The sequence below is a fragment of the Pholis gunnellus genome (genome assembly GCF_910591455.1).
Source record: "Pholis gunnellus genome assembly, chromosome: 6".
Classification (NCBI taxonomy): domain Eukaryota; kingdom Metazoa; phylum Chordata; class Actinopteri; order Perciformes; family Pholidae; genus Pholis; species Pholis gunnellus.
This window is the reverse complement of record NC_136532.1, coordinates 11,937,314-11,957,346: the sequence shown is the minus strand read 5'-3', so window position 1 is coordinate 11,957,346 and position 20,033 is coordinate 11,937,314. Positions and strand designations below refer to the sequence as shown.

The following is a 20,033-nucleotide window of genomic DNA, read 5'->3' as shown; positions in this document are numbered from 1 at the left end:
CTATTAGTCTTCTGGGAACTCACAGCAAGAAAAAGGGATTGTCCTTCCTCTAAACTATCATCATTCAAATATAACTTCCTTACTTTCAAGTACACGTATGTTCTCTTCACTGCCAGAGGAGGGCGCTAACCACCAGCCCCTTGCTCTGCGCTGCATGACCGAGCCAGACATGACATAGCTGGGTTTATTTACAACCGTCTGTGTTTGAGCTGGAGATGACAACTTTATTTTTCACAGAATGTTAAAAACAACAGCCACTCAACATGGTAAATGTCATACATAGCTAGCTGTTACTTATTGCAAATAGATTGCTCGTTTTAAAGGAGTCTGTAGGTTTGACTGGGTTCTCTGTACCGTACCTCAGCATCTTGCTGTCCAGCAGCGTGGTGAGGTGTGATGGATGAAGCTGGCAGGAAGCTGCTGCAGCTATGATGTCATCTACTCCTGGGGGTGGAGCGGTTGGGGGGGGGGGGGGGGGGGGGGGGGCTTTACTGTCTGAGGCAGTGAATGCATGAGGTTATTTAAATATGTTAATTTTGATCTGGGCTGATGATTGCCGATATATATTCGAAAGGTTCTAGTTTCAATGGGGAGATCAGCTGTTGGATCAACACACTTCAACAAAAATATAACTCACTAAAACAGTCTTGGTTAGTCTTTTCAACAATCACCGGTTCTGGCAAGCAATGCTTTTGACTTTGTTTGCCCAAGTGTGTGCAGGCTGGTCAGCTGCCTTGCCCCCGTTATATGCTCGGCATGTAATTTGTCGTAGACTGTGCTTTCCTCTGTGCAGCCGTATTAGCTCATTTCTTAAGTTGAGGACCTTTTCAAGTCATGTCTGCTCCCTCTGCGTTTTGCAAGCTCCTCCAGGTGGCGTGGATGCTGTTAAATGCCTACAACACACACACACACACACACACACACACACACACACACACACACACACACACACACACACACCTGCATTTGCAGTGACTTCACTGGTATTTGCTTGCAGTATGAGAACAGAAGTACGGGAGTGTACTGCCAGACTCCTCTGCTCTCTTTGATGCTGAAGTCAAACTGTAGTCTTCTGTGCTACACTCACTGTTTGATAAACATTAGTGAGCCTATTTTCACTACATAGGGCTGTTCACTTGTCTGAGGGTGGGTAATATGTCACTGATATAACACAATTCCACAGCTTTCTCTGATCATTTAATAACAAGAGTGTTGGTATCTGCCATAACGCGTATAGCATCATTGTTATTTAGTGTCATTGTGATTATACGAGTAGTATGTTTAGCATTTCAGTTGTGGGTTATCATGTCAATTTCATTTATCAAAGCTTCTGTTTAAATGTCGATCTTGAACTGTTTGTTAATAATGCCAAAATAGGTTGGATGTGGTATTTATCCTTTCCCTTATCTGTATTGCAGGATTTTGGGAGTGAAGATGAACGGCGAATAAATCAGAGGTAAGTTTACTCTCCGTTTAGTTTGGCCCTTCTGTTGCATGGTACGCGGCTAAGCAAGTCAGACTTTATACGCAGGTGTTGTTGACTGATTGACTGCATCTGTCTTTGAGTCACTTGGTGAAATCCTGAGTGGCGGCAGACTAGCTGGCATCAACAGAGGAGGACAACTAAGCATCAGTGTAGTAAAACACCTGTCTGTCTGTCTGTCTGTCTGTGTTGAACAAAAGATGAAATGTTGCATTATGTCATATTTAGACTTTGGTGGCAGACATTTTGGTAGAAACAAATTGATGATGTAAACAGTTAAAGCCCTAGTATGTACGGTTTTGTCAGTTTTCTGTCTCTCTCTCTGGGGCAGTTTCAGTGTTATGACATCTTTTTCAAAAAGAAAGAACAGACCATTTTGGCTTTGTAATCCTATGATGATCACGAAGCAATGTTTTTGAGTTGTGTTGTTTTAGTTTTTTGCAGACTTAAAGGTTTCTTTCTTATTGTTATCTTCCAATAAGCGTTCATAATGCATGTACTTAGATTAAGCCAGTGACACCCACTAGAGCTATTGTGAGCCCACTGCAGTGAAGTTGTTAACTGAAGAGACACTAGCTTTTGTAAGAGCCTCCATGTCTTTCGGTGCCTCATATAATATCGACTTGACAATGATGACAAAGTATGTCTGTGAATATCCAGTTTGTGGTTTGCTTTTGTTGTTGCTTTATTGGCCAAAAAGTCACTTGAATAATTGTGAAGTGGATGAAAAGGGAAAATGCGTCATTCCAAGAGTTGAATTTCTTTTCAGTTATGCAACAGCCTTTGTCCCCAAGCAATGCATGTGTGTGTGTGAGAATGATCTATGCATGACGCGAGTCCCGTCTTGCCTCAGCATTGCTTGAGGGACTGGTAAGCCACGTTATGCAATGAAATTGCCAGTAAATTCATGTTTTATCATATTCTGGCAGATTAAGTTGTCTTGTTAGTTGACTCTTTAGATCAGGGTGTGCTGATCTCGTTCAAAAGATAAATAGCTCCATCTGTTGACGGACAGCCGCTCGACTGCCAAGTAGGAGTGTTTGCACTTGCTGTTCCCAACTGGCCTTGATAACGATGACAAGCCGAAGGGGTTCATGGAGGCCAACATCAACATCGTGCAGGTGTCGGTGGCTCTGAACCAAGGAATGATTTAATCTTTCCATCGTGTACACAGCAGAGTTGGGCAATATGTCCAATCGGTGAAACATGTGTGTGTTTGTGAGTAGATGGAGGGATTCAGCATGTAGGGTAACACGTAGAATTATTAGCGTGACACATTTAAACTCACCGCAACACTTTCTCACTCAAAGAGCACGCTTGTCAAGACTGGTAGTGATTTATTGCCATAATGAGTCAAAATACTGCCTCTGGATTTGAGTGTACAGTATGTGTGGATAGGAGAAGCTGCAGCAGAAGCGTCGTCTCTGGGTCTTTATTGTAGGTTGGTCTTTCCTCGGGGACACAATGACGTCATTTGCTTCCTGCTCGGGGCCCTTCCGTGTCTCCACTGACACCCGAGGAGGTTCGTCTGTTTCCTCCCTCTCTCGCTCCGTGATGTAAGTGAGAGAATGGCAGCATTATGCAACTGGCAGCTCCAACAGGAGGTGTGTGCAAACCACTCTGAGACCATAAATAAACTAGTGTGGTTACTGCCTCCGAGGAGCCTTTTTGTAGCGAGTCCTCGGTTGTTATCCAGCGCACCTCCCTCACATACAAATGCACCCGGTGGTTCAGAGCCGTGGCTTAGAGTGTTCATCTGGTCGTGTAACTCTGTGAAGCGCCATCATTCCTGCCCGCTGCTTCTAACGCTTGACCTCATGTGCAGAGGAGGTTCCCATCTACATGCACCTGACACACTGAGGTGGATACGTTTTCCCACCTGGAACACGACTGAACGCACATCAGCTCGTAGAGCGCAGCGTCTGCTGGCGACCAGGTGTTATAGACGTTGTCCTGTCGTCGAGAACAATAGGAGAGCTATCTTCTTATCTGTGTCGCAGAGCTATTGTCAACGTCTGTCAGCAAATCCTCCCAGATTAACCGAGTCATGCCACCTCATTGTGTGTGTGTGTGTGTGTGTGTGTGGAGGTTTGAATGCTTAGTGAGAAGGAAAGTTGCTGTTGCAGATGCATTAGACATAAAGGATACCAGCCTTCCTAATAGTCTCTAATAGTCCAACACATTGTTGTTTGTGGTGCATCTCGAGAGAGTGACAGTCAGTGCTGGCCACTTTAAGGTGAGCGAAAAGATAAGCCCTCCCTTATAAGCCTGGGTATAATGAGATTTGGGAGTTTGGGAGATTGCCAGTTCTCACTGCCCTTTCCACCAATGCTTGGCCCGTGTGTTACGCTCCCTGGAGGCACTACCTTGGATTCTGTTGACCCTTAAAGTGGCATGCACATGGAGACATCTCCTGAGGACGTTTCGGCCAAAATTGCTCCATCTGTTTTTTTGTCTTCCTCCAATTGAATAACTGGTCTTGCTTTTGGAGAGACTTTTTTTTTTTGTTGGACAGCAACACAAACTACTGGAAGTGACATGTTTTGCTTCGGCTAAAGAGTCTTTTTTTTTTTTTTGCTCATGTGTTGAAAAGCAAAAGAAAGCATGTGGTTGCCTTTTGTGTCTATTAAGTAAAGTGTACGAGAGCTCATCATGCCAGTCACTCTTGGTCTTCTTTCTTGCGGTGTGAATGTGTAATCTACAGTGAACTGTAAAAGAGTGACGGATAAAAACAGACTGAAGGCACAGTTATGTGTGCCCGGAGCAGCGGGTGGAGACTGCAGTGCGTTCCTCCAGGCAGGAGTCTGAATCGCACCCAAACACACGGAGACTCTCAGATGAGGGAGGAGAAGGAAACAGGAGGAGTGGCATCCGAACAGACGGCTCTTCTTCACTGAGCGGCACAGATGAGTGCAGCCTGTCAGTCTGTCACTCAGATGCGACGGGCCAAAAACCTGAAACCTTGCTTTGCCCCTTCACCGTTTCTGGAGGCAGATGAAGAGGAAGTAGCTCCCGGAGGAGAGGCGTGGGTTTCCTACCGGTCAACAGGATGCACCTGGTTGTAGAACCCATTCAGGAGGCCGTGATGAAGATGCTCCCGTATTTTGTGGAAAACGCTGTGTTGACCCAGAGTGAAATAAAGCGCATGTGAGTTCATTTATCTGCTGAAATGGGGCTTTGAACCCGTGGGAACAAGTCCCTTCTCTGATGGTTCAAGACTTACTGTTGTTGATGGTTTTTAACAGATTGGAATTTAAAATATTTTGCCCTTCAGCTGAATCAGTCACTGAACATGTCCAATAAGTTAGAATGTTAAGATAGCAGCTCTGAATCCCTGTATTGGTCTGTTCTTCTTCATAACTGTTCCTCTCTGTCTTTCTGTCCGTGAAGGAGGCACAGACACCGTAGGTTATAATCGTGTGGAATCTTTGAGGCGATCTGGAAGCTTTTTTTTGTGTCATAGTCTTTGTTTGCTTTGATACCAGATGTATTTTTAGCCGTAGTGTTTGTGGAGAGCGCTGATAGCAGGATGCCGCTGGGCAAGAGACAGCAGAGCTGAGGCTGTTTTAATTAGGACGTCTGAGTACAGCCAGTAAAGTATAGGATAGCTCTTCACTTACACGTAAAGACGTGAGAGTGCACCGTTTAAACGTTTTTTTTCTGGTATCGCAGGTTAACCTGAGGACTTGGGTTACTAGTTGAAATAGTAGAAAATGAGCAGCAGGGATTTGTACGGAGTAATGAGGCTGTAGCCCTCGTCCTGCCTCATATTATCCATCACTCCCTGACAGTGGACCCTCCTGACAGACTCATAAATCTCAAAACAGGGAACAGAGGCTGAAACAGAAATCCACCAAAGTGAGACAAAAGCTCTCGTTGAGACATGTCCACCCCCGTGCTTTGTCACTGTGGAACTTTTTTTCTGTGGTGTTGCTGGGGGCGGAGGGAATTTATTGCGAGGTGCACAAAAACGAAGTCCATTGTTCCCACGAAATCATCTGTTTGGCCCCGGCCTGCTTCTGGATGTGGCTTTTGAAAGTCTTATCAGAGAGAGCCGAGTGAGGGAACCGCTTCAGAGCTGCATATAAACATGTGCTGGTGAAAGGTTTAGGACTTTGGTCAATGCAGGGGATGTGTCCATATAACAAGTTTAACATTTTTTCCAGGATATGCACTTATGTAGGTTATGCTTTTGAAGATGATACCAGTATTTTCCCACTTGGTATTAGTGGGATGCAAAACAGGCTTTTCTGACTTATCAATCTTACGCTATCATCAGTAAATACAATATTAGATTATAGTATAGCTCTTTAAAGCTGACACTAACTAGTAATCCTGACACTATATCATTACATTGATTTCATAACAGCTGTATTTAGAGATTGGTCTATCTTTCTTGTTTTGTTCCTGTCACTCCTCAGTCCCGTGCTTTGCTAATGATGTCCTGGTTTGCCAGACTGCACACACACACACACACACACACACACACACACACACACACACACACACACACACACACACACACACACACACACACACACACACACACACACACACACACACACACACACACACACACACACACACACTAACTACACGGTGCATGTGCTCCACCCTGCTGCCAGGTAGATGAATGTGCTCACATTGTTTTTCATTGAAATGGAATTTTCTCACTCGCCTCACTTCTTTTTATTGCAGTTCCCTGCTTATGTCATCTGTTGACAGCTCCGATAGCCTAACCTGAAAGACTCAGGGTTTTTACAGGCAGGTGTGAACTGGTAATTGCCGTTCTTCAACAATCGTGAAAGTTTATCATCACAAACAACTGCAGTTGGGTCAATTATTTAGCTCTGTGTACAGCAAGCCAGCAGAGGCCTGACGAGTCAAATCTGAGTGCAGCCCTTTGCAGCAGAAAAAAAAAGACAGATAAGCATTCAGGATCAAAGCTTGATTCACGGCTGCTGCAGACCTGAGGTCTGCTTCTGTAACGTGGCAGCTGGGCTTTTCCACTGAGCTGTTGAGGTAATTCACCGGCAGCAGGCCGCCGCCATGATTTATGCTCAACTCGCTGGCTGCGTCTGCTGAATTGAGCGGTCCTGTTAAAACTGAATATCTCATTTGTCTCGTGTCCCACTACTCAGCCTCGCCGTCCAATGAACACGCTGGAACGATTGTGCTGAGCTGTCGCTCTGCGGCGTGGTGTCTGATGTATAGCGTCTATGTTTCAGTGCCTGTAACTCCTCTCTCCCGTTTGTTTTGCAGCCTGAGTGAGAGCTTCTTCATGGTGAAGGGTGCTGCTCTCTTCCTGCAGCAGGGGAGCAGTCCCCAGGGCCAGAAAGCACATCCTCACACCAAACATGCAGGTGAGAAAAACGAGTTGAGTTTGGTGTTTACTGTGGAGAAAGTTACTTACAGTGTCCTTTCTATGAGGGTCTTGATTTTACTGGGATGGCTGGTTGGGAGCCGACTACTGCATCGACTTTAACCTGGTGATAGACTGCACCATTTTATTGGTTGAAGGTTAAGGTCACATGACAAGTTGGACTGCACAATGAACTGGTCTGTGTCATCAATCAAAGGCTGTCACTATTGAAAGACACATGTATTGCTTTGAAGACATCAGCCTTACCTGAAAGTCTACTGGCATGATGGGAAGTCCGCATCGGCCAACAGCCAAGATGCTGCCAAGTGATTTGGCATGTCATGGCCGTGGTTGGCAGCTTTGTCCACATTTAAACAAAAAACATTTGGTTGGGGAAATGGTTTCCCAGCAACTCTGCCCCTCAGAAAAGAAGCGGATAGTGAGGTGACTTTTGCAAAGTGATTGTTAAAGGTGTTCCTGCTCTGTGAACTGGTATCCTACCATCGGTGCCAGTTATGTGGGAATAAACGGGACACTACGGATCTTTGATACGTTGCTGACCAGAGCTGTGACCCTTCGTTGTAAAGAGGAGACTGAATCTGTGGATGTATCTGAAATATCCGTCTTCTTTTACATTCAAGTCAGCCCACTAATCCAGACGAAACTGTTACAGGTAGTAGATGTAGCTTATCTCAAACCTGAATGTCAGTCGAACTGGACGCATAATACATAATTGTCTGCAGATATATTTTTGTTTCTGTGTGCTCTCGAATCCTGCAGCATCCAATTGGATCAATCAAAAACACCCTTTAGTGGTTTGTTTTGCAACTATCTGCTGCTTTTAATTGATTGTACCACAGTAGTTGCTTTATGAGTGGCAACACGTTGACCATTATGATGCAGAGTCTTTGAATGTTTTTTATATTTATAGCTACTGTGAGGAACTTTTAGTTTTGTGTTGTTTTTGGCTGTCCATGTAGACAAAAGTGGCCGTGTTTCAGAGCACCAGAGTCCCTTTTTAGAAAACCTCTCATTTTACTGCACATGGGGCCAGACAGTCGGCCCTGTGCAGTCTTGGCTCTGGTTCTCCCGGGCCTTCCTTCCCTCCAGCGGCAGCAAAGCCACGTCTGGGTCTGTTTGCAGTGTGCTGGTCGCTGCTGGAGTCTGAGCTGAAGGAGCTTCTGGTGAACCTGCAACCCGGTAGCACCGATGACGAGCATTAAGATTACCTTTAGAGAAATAGCCTATTTTCTTGCTGATGTCTTGTTTACTTATGTAGGTCATATAGATGCATCAGCATTACAATGAGACTGTTTCATAATAAGTTATGTTCCTCACAGTAACTTTAATCTTAAAGCACAATTCTGGACAATTGCAGTTCCCTTGTTACTGTTTCTATGTGCATATGCTCTAATTATAGATATGTTTTAATCTATTTACTTACTTATTGTCACGGTAATCTATTTAAAGGTCAATAATCATCGGGCTAAATGTAAAACAAGTTGGTGCTCACTATTAGACTTCAGAAAGATTTATTTGTATATCGGACATTAAATGTAGATACGTTCCAAACCTTTATCCAAACAAAACAGAAACAGATTTCTATGTTCAGACAATGACTCAGATATGAGAGGAAGTGATCAAAGGCATGTAGAGGCTCCTGTACAGTAATGTCCCTTTAAACATGCTTTAACTGTGATTTTACTGAAGAGATCTGTGATATGAGATGCGATGACTACGTGACCGAGCACGGTCAGGCACTCTGTTTTACTGCCATTGGCTGTCTATTCAAACCAGTCAGGATCAACTGATTTGTCTACCGGTTGTGACATATTTCAACATAGTTGGCTCTGCATCAGCTGCTGCTTTGCATTGCTGTTGGCCGAGCTCCACACCCTGTTTCATTATCCAGCTTCATCGACACGTCTCGCATGCAGACCTGTCACAGGGAGCACTGAGCGATGTCAAATGAACAAAGACAAGCTCTTGACTTGTGGTTTTGTGCTAATAGATTTGCTCATGCGAAGATGGAAAATCTATTGTTAAATCATGACTCTTCATTGGAAACATGACATGTGATAAAAAAACATGTAATACGTTATTGTCCCCAGGATAATGGCTTTATAGTGTTAAACACTCGGCAGCAGTCTAACTTCACATACCTTCACTTAACAATGCAATGCCTAAAATGATTTGCATGCACTATGTTTTCATGAATATCAGTGTTGTATCAGTATGTATGACGAGGCAGATTTATAATCACTGACATCAAGCAGCCTCTGCTCGTCGAGATTCATTTCTCTTTCTGACCTTCTTCAACAGGCGACTTACCTCAACACTTGCAGGTGATGATAAACATTCTTCGCTCGGAGGACAGAATCAAACTGGTGAGCGACAACAGTAGCATCAAAACATGCACACACACACACACACACACACACACACGCATATAGGAAAGTGACTAACAAACCTGGCACAGGAAACCCTTCAGAATGCATTTAATTGTGCACTTGAGATGCTTATTTGTTCAGTGTAATTATTAGGTCATGAGAGGAGGTTTGAACACACTCATGAGAGCATTACCAAATCTTTCCATGGTGTGTGTGTGTGTGTGTGTGTGTGTGTGTGTGTGTGTGTGTGTGTGTGTGTGTGTGTGTGTGTGTGTGTGTGTGTGTGTGTGTGTGTGTGTGTGTGTGTGTGTGTGTGTGTGTGTGTGTGTGTGTGTGTGTGTGTGCGTGCGTTAGTGTGAAGCTGACTTATTTCATTTTATGTTCAACCAGTTCTGTGTTCTCCGTCTCCTGGGGACTCAGTTACCCAATTACATCCAATTTGTACTCCATTTTTCTTTGCACATCCAGCTGAGACACTTTGTTCGGCGCAGATTTTAGCAGAAGGGTCAGTGCGTTTTAACATTTTGCCTCTCTAGGGCTTTTGCTGTTTGCGTACAATCAAAGTTTTAACTCCTGTGCAAACGAGGCATGAAAAGCAAAAAAACTTTATTTGAACATGTACGGCTCCACCCACACGTTTTTAAGTGTGACGGTCTTGTTTTTAAATTGAGTTGATGCTTAAGTTAAAGCATTTCAGACTAACCACAGTAATTGATTGTATTTTGCTCCAAAAAAGTTCTGGCTTTGAATCTAAAGTAAAACCTCTGTACCCTGTCCAGGCGGTGCGGCTGGAGAGTGCATGGTCAGAGCACGTGCGGTACATGGTGGTGGTGTACACCAGTGGGCGACAAGACACAGAGGAGAACATCCTACTGGGAATCGACTTTACCACCAAAGACTGGTTAGAGCAAACCCTTTTTCTGTGTGGGGTCGTCTGTTAAACGCTACCAGAGCTCCATTTCTGAACTGGTATCTTCATCTGCTTTGTGTTTCTAGTAGACATGATGTAGGAACAAATCTACATTTATGAATGTGATCAAACACCCACAGCTCTCTGCCTCAAACTGGAGCTGTTATACATGCACTGTAGAGTCAGACAATATTACAGTAGTTTGTGTTTCCTTTTCCCAGTGAGCAAAGTGAGAAAATATTTGCTTGTTTCCAGTAAATCAGACATGATTTATATACTCTCTCCTCTGCCAGCAAAAGCTGTTCGATCGGCATGGCGCTACCTCTGTGGAGTGACACAAAGATCCATCTGGATGGAGACGGGTGAGTTGTCTCTGACAGTGTGACCCCTGCTGTACGGCTGCAGCATTTAACCCAGTGATGTTTCCCCTCTTTAGCCAACGCTGCAGCTACACCTGACACTTTGTATGAGCATGGCACACTCAGAGCTACACTGTGCTCGGGGGAATGACCATCTGTTTGCGTTTTCCTCCTCAGGGGCTTTACTGTGAACACGGCGAGTCGGACTCATGTCTTCAAACCCGTGTCAGTGCAGGCTATGTGGTGAGTAATAAACAACCTCTGGCGCCACAGCGGCTGTCGAAAGAAATTCGGCTTCATGACACGCCACAATAAATCTCCCGATGTACACATGTGCCGCTCTGCTGCAGTGAGGCAGCTTGAGGCGGCGCTGATTTATTCTGCCCCCTGCTGACATGAAGACGCATCTGCAGAGAAGCTTTAACATTATTAAGACTGCTAGTAATGTGATTATTTTAAAAATGCATCGCAAAATTTGACTTTGACTTTAATCATCTAGACGGATGACCTTTTATCTTTCCAAAATCAATCTAGGTCAGCCCTGCAGGTGCTGCACAAAGCATGCGAGGTGTCGCGCAGGTATAACTACTTCCCTGGAGGCATGGCTCTCACCTGGATGGGCTACTATGAGAGCTGCATCGCTTCAGACCAGAGCTCCATCAACGAGTGGAACGCCATGAAGGACTTGGAGACCACACGGCCTGACTCGCCCACCATGTTTGTGGACAAGTCAGTTGACAAAAACTTCAATTGTGTTCTTTATGTTAGGACTTGGTCAATCGCACCTACACCTGTTGTTGACATTGCACACAACCGGAATTGTGTGAGTGCTGAGCTTTCAATGTGACTTAATCTTCGGTAGGCCTTCAGAGAGAGAGAGGACAGGGTGCCTTATTAAAGCCAAACTCAGAAGCCTCATGACGTGCCAGGACCTCGAGAATGTCACCTGCAAACAGGTAAATATACAGTAGTAGTAGTAGTAGTAGTAGTAGTTGTAGTAGTAGTAGTAGTAGTAGTAGTAGTAGTAGTAGTACACACGCACACTAAAATAAACCACTGCTTTGTTTACATTTTGCTCTCTAAAGATCGAGACACAACTCAGTACACAACTCAGTTCTCTTACTAGTATTCAACCCTGGGAAGTGACTTTTATGGAAGTTACTCTGGAGGGAAGACTAGTTTTAGAATGACTTACACTATACGATCTAGGATTCTACCGACTGGGAATCGGATCGGGATGAAAAATAGGTTGATTGTAGTGAATTTCCGTTAGTGGGATAGTTATGAATATTCTCACATGAGTGACTTTAAAAGACAAGTCTGGCTTGCTATCATGGTAAAGAAGTGAAAGATAGAGCCTGATTATAAAATACTGGAATTATCATGATTTTTATTTATCCTTTATTGATGTAGGGGGACCTTGTGATTTATGATTACCTTATTTCAGATTGTTTGTTTTACACTAATCCCTGAAAGGTAGTTCATTACCATGAAATGTCCGTCCTATTTGTCTGCAATCAAAACAAAATGTAAGGAGAAGTTATTCTAGTATGTTTTTGTGCAATTTTAGGAATTTGAAGCATATTTAGATCCCAATTATTTTGGCAAGGATAATCATGACATGACATTTTGATATCTTCCCCTGCCTAATTTTAAATTGGTTATGATATATTTAAATACTTTAAAATGATTACCCACCCAAACTGATGTGTTTCATTGATATTCCATCCATCCTTCAATTACATAACATAAACACATGTAAAGTTTTTAGGGACATCATTTAAAGTAACGTTATCCTCGGGATTATGATGAAGTTACAACAACACATGAATCAACATGTACTGTAAAACTCTCTTCTCAGATCCGTACAGAGTTGGAACAACACATGAACTGTAACCTGCAGGAGTACAAAGAGTTCATCGACAATGAGATGCTGCTGATCCTGGGCCAGATGGACAAAGCCACGCTAATCTTTGACCACGTCTACCTGGTGGGACAACTGATACCGTCTCTTACATTCACCAGAGTATCTGTGACATCTGTTCTTTCCTGTAAAAAAGATTCCCTTTCCCTCCCAAAGGTCGATTGTTTTTGGACAAACTTACAAAGGTTTGAAAACGTACTCGGTCCAACAGCTCTTTCCTTCATTTGTTTGTAGGGATCGGAATGGAATGCATCTAATTTGGAGGAGCTGCAAGAGTCAGGGTATTTATTTTATATATTGGAGCTAAGATAAGCAGAAAAAACACATTTTCATGATGATTTGAGCGAGAAAGAATGTTGTTGATGAGTTAACATGGTCTTTCCTCCCCAGGGTGAGCTACATCCTCAACGTTACCAGGGAGATAGACAACTTCTTTCCAGGCACATTCAGCTATCACAACATCCGCGTCTACGATGAAGACGCCACTGACCTGCTGGCTCACTGGAATGAGACGTACAACTTCATTGTTAAAGCAAAGTGAGTCCTGAGTGGAACAGAAAACATGTTGCTCATATATGTATCAGTTGATAAAGATATCTCATCTTCAATGGTCAAATGATCCGAATGTCTGTTCACACATTTACTGTATTTGAGGGATCAGATTACTTTTCTACCTCTATTTGCAAAAAGAATTGTGATTTATCCGACAGATTGAGTGACTCAAATATTTCCTCATATTTCATTTACTTAAATTTATTGTATTTTTTATATTTGTACCTTTTTTTTTAAATTTATTGTCAAGCTAATATATTATGGATAATGTTTTAACTGTTTTTATTGAGCATGAAAGTTGATTCTAGACCTTGGAAGCAGTAGTTTGACACTCAAGGTCCGAATTCCTAGAGCTATTTCATGGACCTTGAGTTGAGATTTATTTTATTTTTTTAATATATTTTTTTTAAATTCTCCACCACAGAAAGAACCGCTCCAAGTGTCTCGTTCACTGCAAGATGGGTGTCAGTCGGTCTGCCTCCACGGTCATCGCGTACGCCATGAAGGAGTTCGGCTGGTCGCTAGAGAAGGCTTACAACTTTGTCAAGCAAAAGAGGAGCATCACACGACCCAACGCAGGCTTCATGAGGCAGCTGGCCGAGTACGAGGGCATCTTGGATGCTAGGTACAGCCCTTTATATATGTGTGTGTACGTGTGTGCAAGTGTACATGTACATATGTACAGTGTTGATTTCTAGTTGTCTTCTTTCAGTGGACCTATTTTTAATTATTTGTATATTTCCAGTAAACAGCGTCACAACAAGCTTTGGCATCCAGACGCAGACTGTGAGATGGCAGAGGGGCAGCAGGGCTCGGCTCAGTGTTGTGGAGGAGAGGAGGGCGGCCACCTGACTCCAGAGCCCGGCATGTCTCCCTGCTGTGAGGAGGCGCTGTCTGATAAGGGGGCTGCATGTCCCTCTCCGCGCAGGGCTGTTGCACTGGAGGTCGACCCCGCCTACAACAACTACTATTTCCGCCGACTGTCTGACTCGGCACTGGACAGCGAACCGTCGACGCCTGTGCGTGGCCCTCCCCTTGTCGGGATGGAAAAGGTCTTTATAGAAATCGACGATGTGGAGCGCGACGCTCTGCTGGATGATGAGGCCTGTGACGGGCGTGAAGGCCCGCCGCTCCCCCAATGTGGACCTTCAGCAGAGGGGGCCGCTGCCCAGGCGAGCTCTCGGGGGCCTGAGCCCCTGGAGGAGCTGCGTTTGAGGCTGGAGTTCAGCACAGTGGAGGAGGAGGATGAGGAGGAGGTGCAAAAGGAGGAGGCAGAGATGGAGGTGCTCATGCAACCAGATGATGGCGGGGGTGGGGAAGGAGGCGGAGGAGAGGAAAAGCAAGATGTGGAGGTAGAAGGGGATACAGAGGGTAACGGGATGGACCTGGCAACCCTCAATGAAAACTCCAACAATAACAACCATTTGAGCACTCCACGTAACCTCAATGTAAGTTTGATTTATACGATTAACCTACATCTTAGAAGGAAAATGCTGTTTCTGATCCAGAAAAAAACAAACAATTCCCTTAGACATTAATTTTTCTTCCTGTCGTTATTTAGGAAAAAGCTTCCCCCCTTCCTCCTCCAGTTGATGCTTCTACGCTGTCCTGCTGGGATTCTAAGTCCAAACTGAAAGAAGACATTCCACCCCTGGTTTCCAAGCTTTGCCTTAACCCCAGTCCTCCTGAAGTTCCAAGTGCTTCGTTCCCACTGCCCCAAACCTCTTCTGAAGGCCCCACATCTCCAGTGGTACTGCTGGGCCCCTGTGGCCCTCTGTGTGACTGTGCCAACTGTGCTGATTTCTCGCCCACAGCCCTACCTGACAGAGAGGAGCAGCCAGGAGACTCGCTGCACTTCCCGGAGCAGAAGAACGATGGTGGTTTATTGGAAGTCAAGACTACGAGTCAGAAAATTACATCCGCAGCTGCCGCCTCAGTGGCTCTCCCTGAGCTGATGAGAATGGACTCGGAGGAAGAGAAGCTCGCCGTGGCTTGCTGCGTCGGCCAACAACAAGAACCCCTGCTGCAGCTGCAGATATCCGGACTGGTCCGCCGGCGTGCAGAGAGACTAGAGCGACTTTCAGGTTTGTCCCAGGAGGGCTTGGTCTCCGTGAAGCCTTTGCACGCATGCCAAAGTTCCGAAAACAGCCCTTTTCACACAGAGGAGGAAGAGAAGTGCTCCAGCTTCACCGGAGACTTCCCTAAATCTTCTACACCACGCCAAGTGTGGTTGGAGCCACTGGTTGTGCCACTGACCAATGAAGCCTTGTTGGGGGTGGTGGGGTCTGGGCTGCTCACGCCCACCTCTTCGCCTCACGGCTCCACACTGACACGCAGCTCCAGCAGTGACAGTCTGCGCAGCGTGAGGGGGAAACCCGGCCTCGTGCGTCAGAGGGCGCAGGAGATCGAGACCCGCATGCGTCTGGCAGGCCTGACTGTGCCCTCGAGGCTGAAGCGGTCCAACTCGCTGGCCAAGTTGGGCAGCCTCAACTTCTCCTCGGAGGACCTGTGTTCGGCCTGTTCCTCAGACGCAGGGACACTGCTGCTCCTCTCGCTGTCCCCAGAGCCGGGCCTGGAGTGGGAATCCCCCGCCACCTCTGCTGCGACCCGGCCCTTTAAGGACCTGCACACTCCAGAGAGAGCACTACCAGGTGAGCCCAGAAGCTGACATATCAAACAGAGGATGTATACACTCCACCCATCCCCTCGTCGGTCCCCCCCGTGTTGCTGGATAGTCAAAGGAAACTAATGAAAACAATGCCAACTGTTGTTATAGTGTACACTCTCCTTTGCCACATTGTTTCTCAAACTGCTGTTCACAGTGATGAAAATCATATTGCTGTATCTGACAAAGTGTGTAAAGCCATCAGTTCACCTCTAACTTTGTTTGATTCATGGACAAACAAGTGCCTTACCTATGAGACCAGAGGCACAGAGCTGTGTGTTGGACTGCAGGAGGAGACGGTACAAGACGCTCTATAACCTTTACCTTCACAGCTGTTAGTACCGGATATTTACCAAATGATGGTATCCATTGGCACTAAGATTATTTTTACCTGTCTCATACAAAGTGGTAGCCTACGTTGACAGAAAGCAAAGTGTTAATAAATGTAGAGTTGTTTACCGCACACTTAATGTTTTAGATGCTCGAGGGTTTCAAGATGAATGGTTACCTCATGTTGCATTCATGGAGCTCTTTCTCGGGCTAGAGTTTAAACTCAGTTCATTCGCTGATGTCGAATTAAAGTGAGTAAATCAGTTGTGAGGTGTGAGATAATGCATTACTGTGTGACTATGTGAGTCTGTGAGTGAATGGGATCAAAGTGAAGAGAGAAGGTTGTGACTTTGTTTTGCCAGAGTCACGCTCACTGTTTTCAACAAACATTTCTGAGTTTGTTGTTCCTTTGCACTGCTTTTTTTTTTTTATATCGAGTGGACACAAGCAAGCTATCTTCCAAAATAACATCAGAGTAATGTTATTGACCTCATCATTCCCTACAATGTTGTTGGGAGAGCAGAGTGAGGAGTCGTGTTGCATGGCTTGAAATCGCCCAGTGTGACAGAAACTGAAGATGTATAGCAGTCAAATCACATTATGTATGTGAGGCTAAAGTTATCTGAATATTTCTGACAAAATAGGAACATGAAACATTTTACATCCAAAACTTCCGTTACCTTAAATTCGCTCACCCTTGAGGATTGCCAACATGTTCAACTCATTTGTGCTTTTTGAAATGTGTAAGACCAAAGTTCTTTGGCTGTCTCGACAAATTGAAAACACCATTGAAGCTGTAACAAAATATGTGAACCATACACATATCTCACACTCTCACACTCACACACACACACATACACACACACACACATCTTTTTGCACCTTCTGGGAGAATTGAAAGAGACTCGGTGTAGTCGTCGGGCTCATAGCTGTTAAGTTTTTATGCTCAGATCATCAGTGAGTCTGAAAGCTTTTGTGACCCGGACTCGACGATCACGATCGGTTACTTCAGTTTTGTAACCTTTTTCTTTTTATATTTAAGTATGCAGTAACTTTTGTACTGTACAATGCTGTAGTTTGAATGCATATTGCACTTTTTATGTTGGTCAAAATAATGTACTGTATTTGTTAATTATGGAAATAAACATTTCTTTTACATTAATAAACTATGCATCTGTGTTTTCTTTTCTCATTAACACCATTCATTCAAAACCAATTGTATAGGTTATATGACATGAATGAAAGAAAAGTATATACTGTATCGCCCTGCATGTTATGGATGTTTTGTTTAAGACCTTCCTGAATGGGAAAACTATCCCGAGCATAACTAAATATCTGTACAGTGACTCGACCTCGTGTGTGTGTGTGTGTGTGTGTGTGTGTGTGTGTGTGTGTGTGTGTGTGTGTGTGTGTGTGTGTGTGTGTGTGTGTGTGTGTGTGTGTGTGTGTGTGTGTGTGTGTGTGTGTGTGTGTGTGTGTGTGTGTGTCCTGAAATTACATCATCGTGCCCTCATCTGTATGCTTTGGCAGGAGAGTCATATTCTAACAGCCTACTTATATAACATTTGACTTCCCGTCACTGTTTGCATGACTTCAGTGAATTACTTAAGTTACACACTCTCTTCTCCAGTCCTAAGGGACGTGCGTGTCTGTATAATGAATGGAAGGCCCTGTGTAAAGTAAAGCATGCTGTGGGGCATCGAGGCAGCAAAGATGTTACTTTATATTGTTTGTGTGAACGGAGGCTGCATTTACGCTCCTGTTTTTTTGTAAACTTGCCAGAAACCTAATATTTCCAAAAATGTGAAATGGAAAACTAATATGTGTGGCTACTGTAAACTTGTAAAACATTTAAATGACAGATGGACTAAATAAAAGGCTTCGTAAAACTCATTAATAGTGTGCCAAAAAAGGCCTTCGGAGTCTGTTTTTAATTAACGAGGATCTTAAATTAGAGACAGAAGACCTTTTGTCTAGACGCGTCTGAGAGTGACCTGTAACACTTTTCAAACACGAGGACTGCAGGCTGCTTGTCTGTCAACACAGCAGCCTTCAGTCCACAGTCTCTGTGCCGGCCCCTCTTTCCCTGCTGCTGGGGAATTCTTGGCTGACGTACCTCCACTTTTGTTTTATTATCTGAGGACGTATCCTGTTTTGGACGTCACTATAGAGACCAAGAACAACAAAATAGTAAAGTCTGAGCTATTATTCAGCTAATTTCCTTCACTCCTGGACGTACCCGTGTTGGCTATCATTACCCACCATGTATCCGAGAAGCAAGCATCTTTTTACCATCTCCTACTTATCTTTATTAGGTTGCTGGAGTGGAGCAACATGAACTGTGCAGACCTCGACACCAGCATGCAAACAGTGTTGGGTAAGAGACACAGGAAACAAAAGAATAGGACATTCCTTATATTGTCTCATGGTGTCAGAATCTGCACTGGTCATTGACTAAATCACCACGTTTCATTCTCCTGTCTTCTACTTGGCTACAAGGTAAAACAGTTAACACCTATGTATTAAAATCTCAACTCAGGATCAAACTTAAAACACATTCTCCATGTACCTGAATCCCACAAGCAAAACAACGAGATTGAGATATTAAAGACAACTTCTTCAAGGTTTCTCAAGGCAGCGAAAAGTAAAGCTACAAGTTTGAGTTTCCCCTGATTGTATTAGTCAAATGTGCTGTGATGTCACATGGATGTCATATAAGGCTCCCATTGCTTGTGCATATGAGGGAGGACTGAACATCTCCAAACAACCAACAAAGAGCACTCTGTCGGTCCTGAGAGAGAGCAAACAACTCGGCTACGACGTCTAACTGGTAAGTGGCGGCCGCAACACATGATGAGATCAATATCATATGAATCTTTATTGTAAGAGTAGTGACCTGTGATGAGGCCCGTGTCCAGCTTGTTGGACTAATCGAAGCTCGGAAGAAATTATAAGTTGTCTCTTTTCAAGATACTGAAACTTGCGATAACTTCTTACTTTGTTTGTTTTAAATTCCTTTATGTCTGAGTATGTTGCACATGGTTATCAACTGATCCGCTCTGGGCATTCAAGGGGGTTGAGGCAGGATAACAGAGCAGTTGTTCACAAGGATGGACTGTTTTAAGGGAAGGAGTATGTGGTTAATATTCAATGATTGCAAATTCAACTGAATTTAGCTGATGAGTTCTGTAACTTGTATTATTTAGTATTTCTGCTCTCTCGATATCACCGCCATGAAAAACAACATGTTTGTGTCTTCTCACACAGCTGTGCCACCATTGTAGGGTGATAACGTTAGCTCCTTTAGCCATGTGTCTGGCCAGTGTGCAGGCCTGTCAGATGATAAGACAACAGCAGTCATATGTTGTCACACAGAGCATGAGGCCGCAGACAGGAAACAGACTCATGGTTCAGATCATTGTTCATTGTGCAGCACCAGTTTCTCTGCTTACTGCTGCAGTTTAGTGGGTAAAAAGCGTATTTAAACAATTACACAATGAGACAATCTCATGGAAAAGTTGGGTGCTCCAACATGGTGATTTAGGTTTGGCCTTGTGTTTGGCTTTACAGCTGCTCTCATTCCACCTCCTACTGCTTCTACTAATACAAGAGCAATACCTGCAGTCATCAGCACAGTGAATGGAATACTTGCGTGAACACAGTTTTTGAAATGTTAACATGTTTACCTCGTACATGCGGGGACATAAAGAAAAAAACTGGACTGACTGACTTCAGTTAATTGAAGCCAAATCAGCAGAACTTTCTGTCAACAAAAAGTGTGACATAACAAGCTGACTTTTACAAAGCACCATGTGTTGTAAAGATTTACTGACGGACTGTCATAAGACTCTGTGAACCTTCAATACTAACTAAGAATGATTAATCAATTGCTCCGACTCAGTGTTCCTGTTGTCCCTATCTGCTGTGATGCGGATAATCACAAAGCCTCCATCACAGACGAACGACGAGCGACGAAGCCTTTATATCTTAAATATTGACACTGCTGAATCACTTACCAGTCCAAAGCAAAGGAATCAAATTCACAAGAGAGATTGCTG

At 44.2% G+C, this 20,033-nt stretch overlaps 1 protein-coding gene across 1 annotated transcript; it reads left to right on the top strand.

Moving 5' to 3' along the window:
- Positions 1-1,422: 1,422 nt before the first annotated feature.
- Positions 1,423-17,135, top strand: ssh1a (slingshot protein phosphatase 1a). The gene is made up of 14 exons (XM_079160592.1): positions 1,423-1,456; positions 6,746-6,846; positions 9,168-9,232; positions 10,015-10,136; positions 10,439-10,507; positions 10,682-10,747; positions 11,039-11,233; positions 11,367-11,460; positions 12,366-12,494; positions 12,663-12,709; positions 12,819-12,965; positions 13,405-13,605; positions 13,726-14,428; positions 14,542-17,135. Exons 2-14 carry the CDS (start codon positions 6,765-6,767, stop codon positions 15,646-15,648), a joined length of 3,027 nt encoding a protein of 1,008 aa, XP_079016718.1. The 5' UTR covers positions 1,423-1,456; positions 6,746-6,764; the 3' UTR covers positions 15,649-17,135.
- The last annotated feature ends 2,898 nt before the right edge of the window (positions 17,136-20,033 follow it).

Excerpts from the sequence above, each read along its gene's own strand:
- ssh1a (XM_079160592.1), top strand. The coding sequence starts at position 6,765 with ATGGTGAAGGGTGCTGCTCTCTTCCTGCAGCAGGGGAGCAGTCCCCAG. Across the intron at positions 10,137-10,438 it reads GACTTTACCACCAAAGACTG|CAAAAGCTGTTCGATCGGCA; the intron begins GTTAGAGCAAAC and ends CTCCTCTGCCAG. Across the intron at positions 11,234-11,366 it reads CCCACCATGTTTGTGGACAA|GCCTTCAGAGAGAGAGAGGA; the intron begins GTCAGTTGACAA and ends AATCTTCGGTAG.